General features: G+C 46.6%; 1 protein-coding gene across 2 annotated transcripts in view; it reads left to right on the forward strand.

Moving 5' to 3' along the window:
- Positions 1-22,096, forward strand: part of TMEM244 (transmembrane protein 244) — a 60,026-nt gene that overhangs the window by 22,475 nt on the left and 15,455 nt on the right. For both annotated transcript variants that reach the window (XM_077486886.1, XM_077486887.1), the window contains exon 4: positions 1,941-2,066. In XM_077486886.1, coding sequence (XP_077343012.1) covers positions 1,941-2,066 — 126 coding nt within the window. The remainder of the gene's footprint in view (positions 1-1,940; positions 2,067-22,096) is intronic.

The following is a 22,096-nucleotide window of genomic DNA, read 5'->3' on the forward strand; positions in this document are numbered from 1 at the left end:
ATGATAAGAAAGCATGCTCAAACATTAGAAAGCGGGACTCAAAACATTGCCAAGGGCATATATAAATCACCAAGGTTCCAAAGGTAAATCAGATTTAGAGATCATAATCACGTTCATTCAAGCATCATCAAGTCTATTATATATGAGAAGTGAAAACAGATACCAGGAATACCAGTAAGTGGTGTCTGGGTTAATAAAAACTGGCTGACATTTTGCCCACGAGTATGTCAGATGGTCCGACATACAGCCGGCTTCTGGCGGATGAACATGGTGAAAAACCAGCAGCCACTTCCTGGCAGAGCACAACAGCTCAGTGGGGGAGATCCAAGTTTCAGCGGACAGTTTTTCGGAATTTCCGAAAAACTTTGTTCAGCAGACTGTTCGCTGAAACTGTCCGCTGAAAGCCCACACACGGGCGGACTGTCCGCCGAAACACTGTTCAGCGGACAAAGTTGGGCGAACAGTCCCCGCGTGTGTACGCGGCCTTACTCTGTTACTGTCTCCTTTCATCAAGTTCATAATGTTGGTGATCATTGGCAGATAGTCAAATTACACCAAAGCAGTTAATTTGCTGGATCACTGTGCTAAAGCCTCAGAGCTGTCTGACCCCAAATTCAAGTTATTGTTTAGGAATAGTAGAAAGATGGCTTTGAGGAGGAACAAGTGAAGAAGGATGATCAATTAATGAATGTGCAACAGAAGAAACAGGATAATCTGATGATAATGTTTCTTGGGGATTACCCTGTCCATCCTTTCTAGTCCATTGGTTGCTGTTGCCCCTTAGTGGCCTCCTTGTCCAAAACATTAATAATTGTAACCCCCCCCCCCCCCCATTCTCTTTTTTCTGCACAATTAATGTTGGTAGTCCTAATCCAAAATGCCCCAAAGAAAAAAAAACACTCAGCTCTGTGTACGTTCAAGACCCAATAATAATAATAAAAACAACAGCAACATAAGATAATTTTACTATCTGGACAGCTTGATAGATTTGTTTTCATTTCAGGGTCAGGTGCTTAGGAAATTAGGCAACTTTGATGCAAAAGTGTAGCTTCACTTCACTAAGAAATGCCGTGTACACACGATCGGACATTGATCGGACATTCCGACAACAAAATCCATGGATTTTTTCAGACAGATGTTGGCTCAAACTTGTCTTGCATACACACGGTCACACAAAGTTGATAGGAAATTGCGAACGTCAAGAACGCGGTGAAGTACAACACATATGATGAGCAGAGAAAAATTAAGTTCAATAGCCAGAGTGGCTCTTTCGCTTGATTCCGAGCATGCGTGGAACTTTGTGCATCGGAATTGTGTACACGCGATCGGAATTTCCGGATTTTGTTGTTGGAAAATTTGAAATCCAGATCTCAAATTTTGTGTGACGGAAATTCTGATGGAAAATGTCCGATGGAGCCTACGCACAGTCGGAATTTCCGACAAAAAGCTCCCATCCAACATTTTCCATCGGAAAATCCGACAGTGTGTACGGGGCATTAGTGTTTACTTTGCAATGTGAACATTCACTTACTTCAATAAATATTGTGGTGACTTTTGTGTAAAAATACTATTGCGTTAATTTCCATAGGACATGATCAGGTAAAGCGAGAAGAGCTTATTCATTAGACTTTGTGAATAATCACTTTATTAAGTGATCCGTCTCTATTCCTTTACTATATCAGCTCAAGTATATGCGAACTCAGAGAACAATTTTCTTTCCTAAAAACCTTCTATATAACAGCATGTAGTGGGAAATCCACAATTTTAAAACTCCCCTTGTGAACCAAACTGAAAGGTAGATTATTGAACCTTTTATTTTCCTAAATAAACATTTGAAAAGGTAAGTTGTCCCTTTCACCTTGAAACGTAACAAGTCTAGAAAGTGCTACAAATTTCTCACTCGTACAAGTCTTACAATCTCACAATTGTTTTATTCTCAGGAAATGTGATCTCTTTGGAGACGACATTCTTAATAAGCAGTGCCGTTTTTGTATTCATTGTTGAGGAATGGATTTGGGATTATGCATGTACAGTTACTGTGATTCATGTAGGGATAACATCACTGGGTAAGTCAAGCTCTGCTTTTTAATACATTTTAAGAAAAAGATCTACCTATTTACTATACAGGTTCCCATACCAGATGAGGATTTTTTTCTAGCTTCCTGTTGTGCTATTACAGGAAACATGTAAGTATTCCCTTAAAACCATTTCCATCGTGGTTAACCTCTTCTCTTCCAGCGTTAGGGCTGACCCTTGGTTTAGGCTAGGTTCACTCTGCTGTGATGCAATTTTGACCAGAATTTTAGTGCACTTATGTACTACATCTTGAATTTGGTTTGCATATTCAATGGTGCCAAAATTGCCCTGGAATATAGCACCAAAGTTGTGCAGGAACCTTTTCCAAAAATCACTCCATGCTGAGTTGCATTGAAGTGAAGATGCACCATTGATTTCCATTGTGATGCAATTTTGTGCAACTCAAGTAGCATCTGAAATCACACCAGTGTTAACGGAACCTCACTTTTAATTATGTAGTGTAGGCAGACAACAGACTACCACAAATAGACATTTCTACATGCAAAACTTAAATGAGGAAACCTTTTGAATTTATACATTAAAACTGAAATAGCCACAAAAGGTGACTTTGTGTGCCTTGCAAACTGAGATACAGTATTACCTGGTATTTGTAGTGGTGATATCATCGATGTGAAGCACATAGCCTGTGCATTGAGCAAAGGTGTGGGAAGGGCCTGGCAGGTCAACCCACTACAGCAAGGGTCTCAAACTGGCGGCCCACCAGCTGTTGCGAAACTACAAGTCCCATAATGCCTCTGCCTATGGGAGTCATACTTGTAACTGTCAGCCTTGCAATGCCTCATGGGACTCGCAACAGCTAGAGGGCAGCCAATTTGAGACCCTTACACTACAGGCTGCCTGTAAAAATCTCCCATTGGAGGATACGAATCCAGTCACTCTGACTAAGGAGAGAGAGTAGCGGTATTTCAGGAAACTCCTATTCATAGACAAAGTGCACGAGTAGTTCCATGCTGGATTACTGGACAGATTTGAAATAAATACACAGAGCAAGGATATCTAGAGGATACCTGCATACTGCACACTGTGGTTTCCTATATAAAAGCAAGATTTTAGAGCAACAACCGTTGTGCGGATCATCTTGTTGGAACATGGCTCTTGTATTTGGACAATATTTATTTAGCTGGGATTTGTGCACTGGTCCAAATAATTTGGTGGAGGGGGGATTATGAGGTGGGGTTGTTTTTCAGGGGTTGGGCTTGGTCCCTTAGTTCCAGTGAAGGGAACTCTTAAGGCCTCAGAATACCAAGATATTTTGGACAATTTCATGCTCCCAACTTTGTGGGAACAGTTTGAGGATGGTCCCTCCCTGTTCCAACATGACTGCGCAGTGCACAAACAAGGCCCATAAAGACATAGATGAGCGAGTTTATGGTGGAGGAACTTGACTGGTCTGCACAGAGGCCTGAACTCAACCTGATAGAACACCTTTGGGATGAATTAGAGCGGAGCTTGCAAGCCAGAACTTCTCGTCCCCATCAGTGCCTGACCTCACAAATGCTTCTGAAAGAATGGTCGAAACATCCCAATAGACACACTCCTAAACCTTGTGGACAGTCTTCCCAGAAGAGTTGAAGCTGTTATAGCTGTAAAGGGTGGGCCAACTCAATATTGAACCCTGAGACAGGGATGGCGTTATTTTTATTTATATTTTAATTGGAAAACAACATCAACTAAGGTACCCACAAAATTTCATGGGTGTGTAGTGGTCACAGCTAGCAGAGGCTCTTAAGATGATTTACTAAACAAATTGTGATTTTTTTTTTAACTCAAAAACATAAATTATCCATTTATTATTCACTTCAACTATGCAATTATGTGTGTAGACGGGTAGCCGGGTGTATTGTGTGTTTCCTCCCAGTCACAGGCAGAGGGGGACCCTGAGGAGAGGCGGCTGTGCTGTGGGCCCCCTCCCCCTTCAGCACAGATGTGCCATGTGTTTTCCTGCCCATTCTCTGTCTCTTCGTTCTTCTCCCCACATGCCCCTCTAGTGTGTACTTGTTTCTATCCAGAGGCACTAAGTATAATTACTGTCTGTTGCCTCATTTATCTGCTATCTACATGAGTTACATCTGCTAAGTTTTCCTGACACCAAGAAAAAAATGGTGATAGGGGAGGGATCTCCAGCAGATTGACAGTCTCAGCTCTGTTCCTGTGTGCTGTGTGAAGGAGGGGGTGTCCCTTTCCCCCCATTTAGCCCTCAGAGCTCTCCTCACTGAGCTATGCAGTGTGTTATTTCAGCTCAATGACCCCTTTTTTTTCTGACAGTTTAGACCAGCTTTATAAATTCTGGGACTTTGGATGGATGTAGAGAAGACTTCAGATAAAGAAGTACAACTTGCAGTATGTAGGAGGATTTTTTTCACCTCTGTGTATTACCTGAGACTCATCACTGCACTGGCTATATGTAAGGCTTTACAACCACAGGTTCATCAAGACTGTCGTTAAGTGTACCAACACTTCTTAAAGGGTCCCGATAATAGCCATCAGAAGAAATATTTTAAAGCGGAATTCCACCCAAAAGTGGAACTTCAGTTTTAAGGAATCCTGACCATCTGACATGCCACTTTTGACATGTCATTTTTTTTTTTTTAGAGGGGGGGCAGGTACCTAGTTTTGACAGGTACCCAGCTCCCACTTCCACTTGGGCCACTTAGGTGGCCCCTCCCTCCCTGCAATCTTCTGGGACACGTCACAGGTCCCAGAAGATTGCCATTCAGGAGGTGCTGCGTGCCTCGGGTTTTATGCAGTGCGCACCCAGATGTGAAGCCATAAGCTGTTGCAGCTGGGCACCCACAGTAGTGATGCCAGCGCCGCAGAGAGGAGAGTGAGAGAAGGAAGGCTTCGGGAGGCCACATTGCTGGACCATGGGGCAGATGAGCATCTGTTTGTTGAAAGTGTAGCTTCTGACTTTTATTGCTAATTATTCTGCTTACTGAAGTGTATTATTACCATTAATATTCATTTTACCCTTTACTTCTGCCTGCCTACTACTAACTAACAACCGTTATTTCAAATACATGCTTGGGAGGTGTAGTGTTATGGAGCAGTATGATTCTTACAGACAGCATCACAGGTAGTCCTAAAAAGTACTGTTGAGTGTATGCATTATGAACACAGTTCAGTGGATACATTAATTTGTAGCCCACCACACTGCAATTTACAGTAATGTAACACAATACAGCACTGTACAAAATGGTGTATAGCAGTGGTCTCTAAACTGTGGCCTGGAGGGCTGGATGTGACCCATTGCTTACTTTTATCCATCCCTCAGGGCACTATTTCCCCTAGCATCGGCAACAGTTGGACATAGTTCTTGCTACTGACACCAACAATGGGACACTATTCCTCCCACTGACGCTGACAGTAGGGCACTATTCCTCCCACTGACACCAATGATGGGGCACTAGTCCTCCCACAAATACCAATAATAGGACACTGTTCCTCTTATCAACACCAAAGATGGGACACTGTTCCTCCCACTGACACTAATGATGGGGCACTATTCCCCCACTGACACCAATGATGAGGCACTATTCCTTCCATTGATGCCAACATTGGGACACTATTCCTCCCACTGACACCAACAATGCGTCACTATTCACACCAATGATGGGGCACTAGTCCTCCCATTGATACCAACAAAGGTACACCATTACTGATGCCAATGATGGAACATTTGCCCACAATGTGTAGAAACCTGCCCATCATGGATATGAACTCACCACGGGAGTGCGGGGGAGCGCGGGCTACAATCTGACAACTAAAAAAATTACGTCAGCTATTGTGCGCCTGCGCCGTCTCACCATCACAACAACTGATGGTAAAATCAGTTGTTGTGATGTTACGTACCAGCCAGGACACTATTTGATGAGGGGCATTTCTCGACAGAACACCTGGACGAACTACACATAGGCTGTACGTAATAGCACAGCTGCTGATTTTACAATACAGCGTCTGTGCACAATAGCCGTCTGAAGACATTTTTCTGTCAGATTGTGCTGAGATGAGGGGCGTAATTTAACATGAATGGGGTGGATATTTTTTCATTGATGGCCAGTGCTGATCTAACATGAGGTGGGATGGATGTTTTCATTGATGGCCAGTGCTGATCTAACATGAAGGGGGTGGATGATTTTAAAGATGGCCACTGCTGCAAAGATGGGGGCAGAATTTTAAATGTTTAGCTAGATAAATAGGCCATCCAGGAAGAATAGCAGATAAAGATTTATTTAGCAGATTTGTTTGGGCATTGTTAAAAATTCTGCCCCCCATCTTTGCAGCAATAGCCATCATTGAAAACATCCGTGTCCTTCATGTTAAATTCCGCCCCTCACCTACACGAACACTCCTCGGCAGCACGAGGCACAATATGACTGAAAAATTTCTTCAGTCGGCTATTGTGTGCAGGCGCCATCTCACAGACACAACAGCTGATCATAAAATCAGCTGTTGTGGTATTACGTACAGCGCATGCGCAGTTCGTCCCAGCCACTATTTGATAGAGGGCACTTCAACAGAACACTGGCCACGGATCCAGGGTCCTGTTGCCCCCTCAGGGCGGAAGATTATGGTTTTCTCAGGGTGCCCGGCCACTAGGCCTTTGATGAAGCCAGGACCTGACAGGAGGAGAGGACTCAGGAGTAGGGATGAGCTTGGTGTTCGAGTCGAATGCATGTTCGTCTCGAACACCGGCTGTTCGCCCGTCCGGCAAAGCCAGAACTCTGTGGGTCGCTTGCGCCAAATTCACGTGGTGCTCACAGCCCACAATGCACTGCGCCATCGAAGTGCATTGCTGGCTCATGATTGGCCAAGCATGCACTGTGACCCCGCATGCTTGGCTAATTACAGCGCCGGCATCGAGGAGAGCCATAATTGGCCACAGGCAGGATGCCTGTGGCCAATTATAGCTCAGGCTGTTTAGTACACGCCCCACACTATATAAGGCCGCCTGCGCGGCGTCCTTGTGTAGTGTTCCGGCGTCTAGTGAGTGTTGTGTGCCTTCAGCGCAGTATACACCTGTATATACCCTTTATTGTTGTTCTCTAATTGAGCCATCTGCAGGAGTTAGTGGGTGTTGTGTGCCTCCAGCGCAGTATACACCTGTATCTACCCTTTATTGCTGTTCTCAAATAGAGCCATCTGCAGGAATTAGTGGGTGTTGTGTGCTTCCAGCGCAGTATACACCTGTATCTACGTTTATTGCTGTTCTCTAATTGAGCCATCTGCAGGAGTTAGTGAGTGTTGTGTGCTTTCAGTGCAGAATACACCTGTATCTACCTTTATTGCTGTTCTCTAATGGAGCCATCTGCAGGAGTTAGTGGGTGTTGTGTGCCTCCAGCGCAGTATACACCTGTATCTACGTTTATTGCTGGTGTTCTCTAATACAGCCATCTGCAGGAATTAGTGGGTGTTGTGTGCTTCCAGCGCAGTACACACCCGTATCTACGTTTATTGCTGTTCTCTAATAGAACCATCTGCAGGAGTTAGTGGGTGTTGTGTGCTTCCAGCACAGTATACACCTGTATCTACCCTTTATTGCTGTTCTCTAATTGAGCCATCTGCAGGAGATAGTGGGTGTTTTGTGCCTCCAGTGCAGTATACACCTGTATCTACGCTTATTGCTGGTGTTCTCTGATACAGCCATCTGCAGGAATTAGTGGGTGTTGTGTGCTTCCAGCACAGCACAGTATACACCTGTATCTACCTTTATTGCTGTTTTCTAATAGAGCCATCTGCAGGAATTAGTGGGTGTTGTGTGCCTCCAGAACAGCACAATGTACACCTGTATCTACCCTTTATTGTTGGTGTTCTCTAATACAGCCATCTGCAGAAATTAGTGGGTGTTGTGTGCCTCCAGCGCAGTGTACACCTGTATCTACCTTTATTGCTGTTCTCTAATAGAGCCATCTGCAGGAATTAGTGGGTGTTGTGTGTCTCCAGCACAGCACAATATACACCTGTATCTACCCTTTATTGCTGGTGTTCTCTAATACAGCCACCTGCAGGAATTAGTGGGTGTTGTGTGCCTCCAGCACAGCACAATATACACCTGTATCTACCCTTTATTGCTGGTGTTCTCTAATACAGCCATCTGCAGGAATTAGTGGGTGTTGTGTGCATCCAGAACAGCACAATATACATCTGTATCTACCCTTTATTGCTGGTGTTCTCTAATACAGCCATCTGCAGGAATTAGTGGGTGTTGTGTGCCTCCAGCACAGCACAATATACACCTGTATCTACCCTTTATTGCTGGTGTTCTCTAATACAGCCATCTGCAGGAATTAGTGGGTGTTGTGTGCCTCCAGCACAGCATAATATACACCTGTATCTACCCTTTATTGCTGGTGTTCTCTAATACAACCATCTGCAGGAGTTAGTTGGTGTTGTGTGCCTCCAGTGCAGTATACACCTGTATCTACCCTTTATTGCTGTTCTATAATAGAGCCATCTGCAGGAGTTAGTGGGTGTTGTGTGCCTCCAGCACAGCACAGTATACACCTGTATCTGCCCTTTATTGCTGGTGTTCTGTAATAAAGGCATCTGCAGGAGTTAGTGGGTGTTGGGTGCTTCCAGCACAGCACAGTATACACCTGTATCTACCCTTTAATTGCTGGTGTTCTATAATAAAGGCATCTGCAGGAGTTAGTGGGTGTTGTGTGCTTCCAGCGCAGTGTACACCTGTATCTACCTTTATTGCTGTTTTCTAATAGAGCCATCTGCAGGAATTAGTGGGTGTTGTGTGCCTCCAGAACAGCACAATGTACACCTGTATCTACCCTTTATTGTTGGTGTTCTCTAATACAGCCATCTGCAGAAATTAGTGGGTGTTGTGTGCCTCCAGCACAGCACAATATACACCTGTATCTACCCTTTATTGCTAGTGTTCTCTAATACAGCCATCTGCAGGAGTTAGTTGGTGTTGTGTGCCTCCAGTGCAGTATACACCTGTATCTACCCTTTATTGCTGTTCTCTAATAGAGCCATCTACAGGAGTTAGTGGGTGTTGTGTCCCTCCAGCACAGCACAGTATACACCTGTATCTACCCTTTATTGCTGGTGTTCGGTAATAAAGGCATCTGTAGGAGTTAGTGGGTGTTTTGTGCCGCCAGCACAGCATACACCTGTATCTACCCTTTGATTGCTGGTGTTCTATAATAAAGCCATCTGCAGGAATTAGTGGGTGTTGTGTGCTTCCAGCGCAGTATACACCTGTATCTACGTTTATTGCTGTTCTCTACTAGAGCCATCTGCAGGAGTTAGTGGGTGTTGTGTGCTTTCAGCGCAGAATACACCTGTATATACCTTTATTGCTGTTCTCTAATTGAGCCATCGTCAGGAGTTAGTGGGTGTTGTGTGCCTCTAGCGCAGTATACACATGTATCTACGTTTATTACTGGTGTTCTCTAATACAGCCATCTGCAGGAATTAGTGGGTGTTGTGTGCTTCCAGCGCAGTACACACCCGTATCTACGTTTATTGCTGTTCTCTAATAGAGCCATCTGCAGGAGTTAGCGGGTGTTGTGTGCTTCCAGCGCAGTATACACCTGTATCTACCCTTTATTGCTGTTCTCTAATTAAGCCATCTGCAGGAGTTAGTGGGTGTTTTGTGCCTCCAGCGCAGTATACACCTGTATCTATGTTTATTGCTGGTGTTCTCTAATACAGCCATCTGCAGGACTTAGTGGGTGTTTTGTGCTTCCAGCACAGCACAGTATACACCTGTATCTACCCTTTAATTGCTGGTGTTCTATAATAAAGTATCTTCAGGAGTTAGTGGGTGTTGTGTGCCTCCAGCACAGCACAATATACACCTGTATCTACCCTTTATTGCTGGTGTTCTCTAATACAGCCATCTGCGGGAATTAGTGGGTGTTGTGTGCCTCCAGCACAGCACAATATACACCTGTATCTACCATTTATTGCTGGTGTTCTCTAATACAGCCATCTGCAGGAGTTAGTTGGTGTTGTGTGCCTCCAGCGCAGTATACACCTGATATATACCCTTTATTTCTGTTCTCAAATAGAGCCATCTGCAGGAGTTAGTGGGTGTTGTGTGCCTCCAGCACAGCACAGTATACACCTGTATCTACCCTTTATTGCTGGTGTTCTATCATACAGGCATCTGCAGGAGTTAGTGGGTGTTGTGTGCCTCCAGCACAAATTACACTACCCAATTGCTGGTTTTCCCATCTCCCTGCAGGCCATTACCATGTCTGGAAGGCCAACAAGGAGAGGCAGACAGGCACAAGCCAATAAAAGGGGGCAAGCAGGCTCTGTGTCTAGAGACAACAGTGCTGGTTGTGGACGCGATGCATCATCATCGGCACGTGGCAATGGGACACACTTGTCCTTATTTTCGGCAGCTGGACGCGTTGAGCCGCATCATGCCAAAGACTTGGTAGAGTGGATGACCAAGCCCTCTTCATCCTCTCTCACCCAGGCTCAGGGTACTAGCAAAGTAGCTGCCAACGCATCCTCTTCCCTCGTCTCAATGTCATCATCAGTCACTCCTTCCCTAGACCCACCATGTTCTCCTGAGGAGTCCCCCGAACTGTTTGAGCACAGTGTTGGGTACATGCTCCAGGAGGATGCCCAGTGTTTTGTAGGTTCTGATGATGATACTCAGCTAGAGGAAGGCAGTGGCGTGAGCGCAGAGAGAGGGAATGCTGAAGAAGGACAGCAATCTGGCAGCCATGTTTCACAAGCTGCAGCATACTGCCAGGTTTGCTCCAGTGATGAAGAGGGAGGGGATGATGAGGTCACTGACTCCACGTGGGTGCCTGGTAGGAGAGAGGAGGAGGAGGAGGAGGAGGCACATCTCTAATGAGGCAGGATGCCCTCCAGGGGCCAGCTTAGGGGCAGCACACCGACTGAATCACACCGCAGAGCTCCGCCTGTGCAGGGCGCTGCCTCTGCGTGTTATTCTAAAAGTTCTTTGGTGTGGGCCTTTTTTGAGATGAGTGCATCAGATTGCACCACTGCTATTTGCAACATAAGTCTCAAGCGTATCTCGCGTGGCCAAAACATCAGCCGCTTGGGTACCACATGCTTGACCAGACATATGTTGACCTGCCATGCAGCTCGTTGGCAAGCGTACCTCAAAGACCCACACCAAAGAACAAAGCGGACCTCTCCTTGCTCCTCATCAGCTGGTATCTCTAACCCCACTAGACCTTCAGTCCTCTCTGAAACCGGAACTGAGAGGAATGAAGGTGTAGAATTAGGTGTGTCAAAGCCAAGTGCTTGCAGGCACTCTGCTAGCAGTACACCCATGTCCGATTGTAGCAGGCAAATTTCCCTGCCCCAGCTGCTGGACCGTAGAAAGAAGTTCACTCCCAGCCATCCACATGCCCAGCGGTTGAATGCTAGCTTGGCTAAATTGCTAGCACTTCAACTGCTGCCTTTACAGTTGGTAGACTCAGCCCCCTTCCGTGAGTTTGTGCAATGTGCGGTTCCTCACCGCCTCGCTGGACAGGGCGGTCAGTGGTAAGGTGCATATTGCCGCTGACTCATGGTCTAGCAGGCATGGACAGGGACGTTACCTGTCTTTCACGGCCCATTGGGTCACTCTTCTGGCAGCTGGGAAGGATGCAGGACAAGGTGCAGTAGTGTTGGAGGTTGTTCTACCACCACGCCTCCAAAATGCTACTACTGGTTGTGACACACCTCTCTCCTCCACCCCCTCGGAACCAGCGGAGCTCCGTAGGCATTCAAGGGGCTACGCAAGAATGCAGGCAAAACAATGCCATGCCGTGCTTTCACTGGTTTGTTTGGGGGACAGGAGCCACACTGGGGCAAATATTTTGTCAGCTCTGCAGAGGAAGGCCGAGAGGTGATTGACGCCATGCCAGCTTAAGCCAGGAATGGTGGTTTGCGACAATGGCACCAACCTAACAAGTACTAGTATCACTGGAATGTGCACACAAAATATTGAAAGTGACAGCCAATGATCCCAGCGCCCTATGCAGTAAGTCAAAACTCACCCTAACAAGCTGCTATCATACAGAAGGACAAAATCACAAAAATATATAGTATACCGTATCCGTACCCTAATTACCCCGCATATACTATATTGACAGCGCTAAAACAAAAAAGGGGAAATAATCAAAAAATAAAATATAATAAATATATAGAGGATAAAATATAATAAATACATGGAGGATAATAACTCAGTGTCTAAAAAAAGTCACTAGCAAGTGTCCATAATATCTCCAAACATATATGACTCAATATTCAATTGAGCTATCACACTTTGGAAAAAAGTTCAGATAAGCAGATCCATCTCCGAAGAAGAAAACACCAGTGTGCGAAGGGTCTGACGGCCGGTGACACCCCTTATGGTAATTCACTCACCAGAACCCAAAGGGTTAACAGGCACTTCACTACGGCTGCAGAAGTAGTCCCACTAGTGTCCCTCCGGAAAATCGTCTTATCATAACACCATAGGTTCCTCTCTCTCGGGCTCCCTGCTCTCTCACCGATAAGAGTTCACTTAATTCTCATTCACAGCTCCAGATCCACATATAGAAAACAATAAAATATAGATTCCATAGTGCAACACAGCTTTATTCATTAAAAACACTCATGCGCTTAAAATCATACGTACACAATGTGCACAGCAAAATGTCACATTTAAAATGTCACTTGCAGCGATAACGAGGTGGTCTCACCGCAGTCCTGAGCGCGTTTGGGCGTGACCAGGCAGCTATACGTCACCAGAGCAGGCTATTCGGAGTGGTTACCCGGGACCCGCCGTGGAAGCTGAGGCAGTATTCGACCAAACGCGCTCAGGACTGCGGTGAGACCACCTCGTTATCGCTGCAAGTGACATTTTAAATGTGACATTTTGCTGTGCACATTGTGTACGTATGATTTTAAGCGCATGAGTGTTTTTAATGAATAAAGCTGTGTTGCACTATGGAATCTATATTTTATTGTTTTCTATATGTGGATCTGGAGCTGTGAATGAGAATTAAGTGAACTCTTATCGGTGAGAGAGCAGGGAGCCCGAGAGAGAGGAACCTATGGTGTTATGATAAGACGATTTTCCGGAGGGACACTAGTGGGACTACTTCTGCAGCCGTAGTGAAGTGCCTGTTAACCCTTTGGGTTCTGGTGAGTGAATTACCATAAGGGGTGTCACCGGCCGTCAGACCCTTCGCACACTGGTGTTTTCTTCTTCGGAGATGGATCTGCTTATCTGAACTTTTTTCCAAAGTGTGATAGCTCAATTGAATATTGAGTCATATATGTTTGGAGATATTATGGACACTTGCTAGTGACTTTTTTTAGACACTGAGTTATTATCCTCCATGTATTTATTATATTTTATCCTCTATATATTTATTATATTTTATTTTTTGATTATTTCCCCTTTTTTGTTTTAGCGCTGTCAATATAGTATATGCGGGGTAATGGCACCAACCTCCTCTCTGCCCTCCGACAGGAACAACTGACCCATGTGCCCTGTGTGGCTCACATCCTTAACCTGGTGGTGCAGCGGTTCTTGGGCAGGTACTCGGGATGATAGGATGTCCTGAAGTAGGCCAGGAAAGTCTGTGTGCATTTACGCCAATCATTTAATGCCAGTGCTCGGCTGGCTAAGCTCCAAAAGGAGTTGAACCTGCCCAAGAACCGCCTTATATGTGACATGCCCACCAGGTGGAACTCAACGTTGGCCATGCTTCAGCGGCTGCACACGTAGCAGAGTACCTGTGCGAGTACAGCACCAGGACAGGGTCAGAGGAGCTCGGTTTTTTCTCACCACGCCAGTGTGGAATGATCAGGGATGCTTGCACTGTCCTGTCACCGTTTGAGGAGGCCACAAGGATGGTGAGCAGTGATACTGCATGCATCAGTGACACTGTACCTCTTGTCCACCTGTTGGAGCATACGCTGCGTGGAATAATGGACAGGGCACTTGAGGCAGAACAGAGGCAGGAAGAGGAGGACTTCCTTGCCTCTCAAGGCCCCCTTTATCCAGACAGTGTTCCTGCTGTCCCACCCATCACACAGGAAGAGGAGGAGGAGGATGATTGTGCCAGCATGGAGGTGGAGCCTGGCACTCAGCAGCAGCAGTCTTGTAGGGATGATTTACAGTCCCAAGAAATCCGTGGATTTCTACATGGCTGGGAGGAGGTGGCTGCGGATCATGTTGTCCTTAGTGACCCAGAGGACTCCGGACTGAATGCCTCAGATAACCTATGCTGCATGGTCTCCCTGATCCTGCAAAGCCTGCGGAAGGATCCTTGTATTCTTCGGATCAAGGAGAGGGACCATTACTGGCTGGCCACTCTCCTTGATCCTCGGTACAAGGGTAAGGTTGCCGACCTTATCTTGCCGTTGCAGAGGGAGCAGAGGATGAGACATCTCCGGGAGGCCTTGCAGAAAGGTCTGTGCGACGCGTTCCCAGAGACTGGGAGGTTACAAACTCCTGGTCCTGGACAACGTGTTGCTGAGGCTTCGGTCAGAAGGAGCGGTGGAGAAGGTGGCCGTCTGACCGATGCATTCAGACCATTTTTTAGTCCGCAGCTCCAAGGTATCATTGGTTCCAGCAACCATCGCCAGCGTCTGATTTACATGGTGCAGGAATACCTAGGGGCAAGGTCAGACTTGGACACCTTTCCCACCGAAAATCCTCTGGCTTACTGGGTCTCGAGGATGGATCACTGGCCAGAGCTTGCACAGTATGCAATTGAGCTACTGGCCTGTCCTGCATCTAGCGTTCTTTCGGAACGCACCTTCAATGCTGCTGGTGGCTTTGTAACCGATCACAGGGTGCACCTGTCCACCGACTCGGTTGATCGACTGACCTTCATAAAGATCAATCAGTCTTGGATCACCACCAGCTACCAAGCACCTGAAGCTGATGTAACTGAATCATTTTTTTTGAAATATCACATCCCTTCAAGACTGCTTATGCTGATGCTGAGTGACTGTCCTGTTATGTTGACTGTCTATCCTCTTCCTCCTTCGCTGATATCTTGGAAGAACATTTTTGGTTCTAGGTGATGCCACCAGCCCAATTTTTTAGCCCCTGGGCATGTAATTACAATCGTTGATGCAATGCTTTGCAGCAGGGCTCATTCCTGCACTCCAACTAGAGTATATGGGAGAGGTTGCAGTGTCATAGCACCAGCACCAGTGCCTAAGGCCCAATTTTTCAGCCCCTGTTTAACAGGGGCATGTAATTACAATTTTTGATGTGATGCTTTGCAGCAGGGCTTATTCATGCACTCCAACTAGAGTATATGGTAGAGATTGCAGTGTATAGGCCCAATTTTTCAGCCCCTGTTTAACAGGGGCATGTAATACAATTTTTGATGTGATGCTTTGCAGCAGGGCTCATTCTTGCACTCCAACTAGAGTATCTGGGAGAGGTTGCAGTGTTGTGGCGCCAGAAAGCAGTGCCTAAGGCACAATTTTTGAGCCCCTGTTTAACAGGGGCATGTAATTACAATTCTTGATATAATATTTCACAGCAGGGCCCGTTCCTGTGCCCACAGAGAATAACTGTGAGGACTTATCGTCTTGTGGCACCAGCACCACCACCACAACCACCAAAGGCCCAATTTTTCTACCACTGTTCAACAATTGCATGTAATTACAATTCTTGATATAATCGTTAATAGTAGGGCGCTCCAGCACCCACCAAGAGTCACTTTGAGGGCTTACAGTGTTGTGGCAACACCAACACCTTGTTCCGCCATTTCTGCAGAGCATGTAGGGCAGGCCCCTACTTTCAAACATCCAACTTACAAACTTCTCCTACTTGCAAACAGAAGGAGACAACAGGAAGTGAGAGGAAAGAAGACGGACGGCAAAACAAATTATACAGGGGTGATAACCCTTCCCTATGTTTTCCTAAAAGCTTAAAAATAGATTTTTGGACTGGAGCTACACTTTAAAACTGTACCAGTTCAATATTACAAACAGATTCTATTTAACACAAGAAACCTACACAGTCCCTGTCTTGTTTGCACCGCCTGTATACTCCTGTTCTGAGTATATAGGGCCTGGGGGCCCCACGCCTTTCCTTTTTTTAATATGGGTATGGGGTTCCCCTTAATATCTGTACAAGACTCAAAGGGGCTGGTAATGGGCAGGGGGGGTTACCTATGCCATTTTTCTCAATGATTTTCATCCGTATTGCCGGAACCAGATATTACATTAAAACCGCAAGCTGTTTTAAATGACTTTTTTTTTCCGTTAAATGTCATTTTGTGCAGGGACTGTTCTAAACACGGGAAACACGTGACACTTCACAGGCATATTATAGACACCCCCCCAGGCACGATATTTAAAGGAATTTTTCACTTTTTTTTCACTTTAATCGTCATTAAAATCAGTGCTCCCGAAAAAACTGCAGTTTTTAAAAACATTTTAGGCATTGACCCATGTCCCCTGGGGCAGGAGCCAGGTCCCCAAAGCCCTTTTTAGGACAATATCTTCCATATTAGCCATTAAAATAAGCACTTTTTATTTTGAAAGTTCGAGTCCCATAGACTTCAATGGGGTTCTAAAGTTTGCAGGAATTTTCGGTCCGTTTGAAAGTTCTGGTGTGAACTGAACCGGTGGCTGTTCGGCTCATCCCTACTCAGGAGGCAGAAGATCAGGTCACCAGCTGACTGCCAGGAAGAGAGGTAAGTGAGCCATCACACAGAAGCTGAGCAAAGTCCTTAGTTGAGTGACTGGGGTGTAAATTTGTGAAGAAGGGGGTATTTGTGGAGTGTAAGGGGGGATATTTGTGAAGTGAAGGGTGGGTATTTGTGGAGTGTAGGGGGTAATGCTGGGGTTTAATATTGCATCTGCTGACACTAGTACTTAGGGTTAATATTGAGTCCGCTGACACCAGTGCTGGGGTTAATATTGTGTCCGCTAAAACCAATGCTGGGGGTTAATAGTGCTTTCGCTGAAACCAGTGCTGGGGGTTAATATTGCGTTCACTGACAACAGCGCTGGGGGTTAATAGTGCGTCCGCTGTCACCAATGCTGGTGGTTAATATTGCGTCCGCTGACACCAGTGCTGGGGGGTTAATAGTGCGTCCGCTGACACCAATGCTGGTGGTAAATATTGCGTCTGCCAACACCAATGCTGGTGGTTAATATTGCGTCCGCTGACACCAGTGCTGGGGGTTAATAGTGCGTCCACTGACACCAATGCTGATGGTTAATATTGCGTCCGCCGACACCAGTGCTAGCACAATTATTTCTCCCTCCATATTCACACACTGTCAGCTCTCCCAATCTACTCTAAGTATCCAACACACAATGACAAATGGCTGCTGGGAACCTTGTCTTTTATTGGTAGAGGGTTGGCACATAAGATAACTAATTATTGGTCCTTCTAAGCCACCTAGCTATAGTTCAAAGGCTAGAAAGTATATTATTTGTCATTGGTAGGTTGCTAAAGCAGAAATCAGCTGTATTAGTTTGCCGTTTTCCAAACAGTGAAGGACTAGGGTTTGTCTTGAACTCTTGATCATCTTGAACTTCGTTCCTAGTCACAATTTTGCTATACTGCGTGAAGGAATGTTGTTTATTATAATTCTGTCATAGCTCACATTTTGCTATTTTGGCTCTAATAATCTTCAAAATAGGCAGGGCTTGGGGCACAGAGCATTGCTCTTGGAGCCCATCCAGTTGTGTTAGAATAGCGAATGAATTTTTGCTATTCTAACATTGAATCACCTCTCTGCCTCAGGAAGCGTGGGTCTGATAACAATTTCCTGATTGGCTGAAAGGACAGGCAATCATATTGGACTCCTAGGAAGAGGAGGAGGGAGATGCACGGCGGAAGCCACCATGATCCACAGGAGCAGGAAGGCAGAAAGCTGCCACTCGACAGACATGCTGCCTGCCCGCTTACTAGATGCAGGGCTTTGCCGCCGACCGACCAACTGACCGGGTACGGGGGTGGTTGTTTGCTACCCCCCCAAAAGAAAAAACCAACAGCTGCCACTGATACCCAGGGACAAATATGCACCCTACTCCATTGGTTTGGCATCTGATTCTTTGTTTTTTTGCTTTTTTGTGTTAAGAAAAAAAGGTGCTGTAATGGAATAAATGTATAGATGAACAGTGACAGAATTTATTAAAGATTGAAATACAAGATGACATGTTACATTAGAGCCCTTGCAGGCTTTTAAACTGTTTCATACAGGAAGCACTTCATCATAGTTATACCATCAAATCACCTTGCATTTCATCTTCAGTAATAACCTTCAGTTAGCATTAATCCTTATATTTTCTAATTCTTCACGTCTCATTGCTAAATTGTTGTAGTCTCCATAGCCTACACAAGTGATTTGCTGTTGAATTCCATTTAGTTTGTAGCTTGAGCTGTTTAATAATGAATTAATATTTGGTAATAATTGTCATGGATCAGTGCTTACCAAGCACTAATACAGAGCGCTACCCCTGTAGGAGCTGTTGGATAGGATGGGTCCCCTGTTCTTTTCCTCAACCCAGTGCTAATTTTGGCAGCAAATTTCAATTTAGTTTTAGTCTTAGTCTTTTGATTAAAATGCCATTTTATTTTAGTCTCATTTTAGTCATCCAATGGTTTTCGTTTTAGTCGTATTTAGTTGAATAAAATATTCAGCACATTTTAGTCAACTAAAATGTCCTACAACTAAAATTCATTTTGGTCATCTAAAATTGATTGGGTTTAGTTAAATTGTGATGCATTATTTAACCACTTCCCGACCAGCGCACGACGATGTACGTCGACAGCATGGCACGGGCAGGCATATTGGCGTACATGTACGTCCAATATTCGTTGCCGCCGTGCCATCGGGAGCGCGCCGCCGGCGGCGCGCTCCCGCGCTGGTCGGTACCCCCGTGAGTCCGGTCGCGGGACCCGCGGACTCGATCGCCGCGGGCATCCCCGCGATCGTCTCACGGAGCGGCGGAAGTGAGGAAATGCTGTATAAACAACATTTTCTCATTCTGCCTAGCAACTAGTGACGCTGATCTCTGCTCCATGTGATTGGAGCAGAGATCAGTGTACACTAAATGAAAGCCCAACCCCCCCACAGTTAGTAACACTCCCCTAGGAACACTTAACCCCTACACTGCCACCCACTGGTTAACCCTTTCACTGCCAGTGTCATTTACACAGGAATCACTGCATTTATATAGCAGTGATTACTGTATAAATGACAATGGTCCCAAAAATGTGTCAAAAATGTCCGATGGGTCCCCGACAATGTCGCAGTCACAATAAAAATCGCAGATCGCCGCCATTACTAGTAAAAAAAAAATAATAAAAAATTATTAATAAAAATGCTATAAAACTATCCCTATTTTGTAAACGCTATAACTTTTGCGCAAACCAATCAATAATCGCTTATTGCGATTTTTTTTACCAAAAATATGTAGACGAATACGTATTGGCCTAAATTGAGGGAAAAAAATGTTTTTTTATATATTTTTGGGGGATATTTATTATAACAAAAAGTAAAAAATAATGCGTTTTTTTCAAAATTGTCGCTCTATTTTTGTTTATAGTGTAAAAAATAAAAACCGCAGGGGTGATCAAATACCACCAAAAGAAAGCTCTATTTGTGGGAAAAAAAGGACGTTAATTTTGTTTGAGAGCCACGTCGCACGACCGCGCAATTGTCAGTTAAAGCGACGCAGTGCCGAATCGCAAAAAGTGGTCTGGTCTTTGACCAGCAAATTGGTCCGGTCTGAAAGTGGTTAAGCATTTCTCTACAATTTCCAAACTCATTAAATACTCCTGGAGTAAAAAAATGAATATAATGTTATTTATGTTATTAAGGTTTGAACAAACTCACATCCACATACATGGGTATTTAGCCGCTCTGGATGGTCTGGGGAAGCCTGTAATGCTGCACAGTGCTCAGGGCAGTGTTCTGAGGAAGCCTGTAATGCTGCACATTGCTCAGGGCAGTGTTCTGAGGAAGCTTGTAATGCTGCACAGTGCTCAGGGCAGTGTTCTGAGGAAAATTGTAATGCTGCACATTGCTCAGGGCAGTGTTCCGAGGAAGCCTGTAATGCTGCACAGTGCTCAGAGCAGTGTTCTGAGGAAGCCTGTAATGCTGCACAGTGCTCAGAGCAGTGTTTTCCGAGGAAGCATGTAATGCTGCACAGTGCTCAGAGCAGTGTTCCAAGGAAGCCTGTAATGCTGCACATTGCTCAGGGCAGTGTTCTGAGGAAGCCTGTAATACTGCACAGTGCTCTGGATGGTGATCTGAGAGGCCTATGATACTGCAGTGCTTTGGACTTTGCTGTAATGCTACACACAGTGCTCTGGACAGTTGTCTGAGGAGGCCTGAAATGCTATACAGTGTTCTGGATGGTAGTATGAGAGGCCTGTAATGTTGCACAGTGCTGTGGATGGTGGTCTGAGGGGAGGCCTGTAAAGCACAGTGCTCTGGAATGGTGGTCTGACTCTGAGAGTCCTAATGCTTTATTTTATATATTTTATATATATTATTTTTAAAAATTATATATTTATTTTAAATTTTTGCCAATCCAAGACTGTTAACCCCTGCTTCACCTTGCCCCTTGCTATAATTTATTGTTCACTGATTGGTCTGCTGGAAGTTCCAGTTCCACAGCCACACCAACATGCTCTCCATTGTGTATATATAGCCATGGGCGTCCGCAGCAGGGGGCAAGGGGGGTCAAGTGCCCCCCCTGGAATCCCCAAGGTGTTGCCACTGCCGCCGCTGCCGCCGCCATGCTGCACTATTTTTTTTTCTGAGTCCGCTCTCTCCTGTGTATCACAGCGCTTGATGGCTGTGTTCGGCGGCCGCTCTGTAACACAGTCCCGCCCCCCCCCCCCCCAGACCATCTCGTGTGATAGTAGAGAGAATCAACGCTCCGCCTATCACATGAGCCGGTCTGGGGGGGGGCGGGACTGTGTTACAGAGCGGCCGCCGAACACAGCCATCCAGCGCTGTGATACATAGGAGTAGATGCCCATCCATGCTACAGTGCCTGGATAGGAGGATCGAGGGGGGAGGGGGCTGCAGTGCTCTCCTCCACCACGCACTCTCCTGCCCCCCCCCTGCTCTTCTCTTCCACCACCGCACTCTCCTGACCCCCGTACTCTCCTCCACCACCACACTCTCCTGACCCCCCCCCCCCAGTGCTCTCCTCCACCACCGCACTCTCCTGCCCCCCCCCCAGTGCTCTCCTCCACCACCGCACTCTCCTGCCCCCCCCCCCCAGTGCTCTCCTCCACCACCGCACTCTCCTGCCCCCCGTGCTCTCTTCCACCACCGCACTCTCCTGCCCCCCCCCGTGCTCTCTTCCACCACTGCACTCTCCTGCCCCCCCCAGTGCTCTCCTCCACCACCGCACTCTCCTGTCCCCCCAGTGCTCTCCTCCACCACCGCACTCTCCTGCCCCCCCGTGCTCTCCTCCACCACCGCACTCTCCTGCCCCCCGTGCTTTCTTCCACCACGCACTCTCCTGCCCCCCCCCCCAGTGCTCTCTTCCACCACTGCACTCTCCTGCCCCCCCCAGTGCTCTCCTCCACCACCGCACTCTCCTGACCCCCCCAGTGCTCTCTTCCACCACTGCACTCTCCTGCCCCCCCCAGTGCTCTCCTCCACCACTGCACTCCTGCCCCCCCCCAGTGCTCTCCTCCACCACCGCACTCTCCTGCCCCCCCCCAGTGCTCTCCTCCACCACCGCACTCTCCTGCCCCCCCAGTGCTCTCCTCCACCACCGCACTCTCCTGCCCCCCCCAGTGCTCCTCTCCTCCACCACCGCACTCTCCTGCCCCCCGTGCTCTCCTCCACCACCACACTCTCCTGCCCCCCCCAGTGCTCTCCTCCACCACTGCACTCTCCTGACCCCCCCAGTGCTCTCTTCCACCACTGCACTCTCCTGCCCCCCCCCCAGTGCTCTCCTCCACCACCGCACTCTCCTGCCCCCCCCCCAGTGCTCTCCTCCACCACCGCACTCTCCTGCCCCCCCCAGTGCTCTTCTCTTCCACCACCGCACACTTCTGCCCCCC

Source organism: Lithobates pipiens, unplaced genomic scaffold (genome assembly GCF_037356315.1).
Source record: "Lithobates pipiens isolate NorthernLeopardFrog02 unplaced genomic scaffold, aLitPip1_a1.2 Scaffold_18, whole genome shotgun sequence".
Taxonomy (NCBI): Eukaryota; Metazoa; Chordata; class Amphibia; order Anura; family Ranidae; genus Lithobates; species Lithobates pipiens.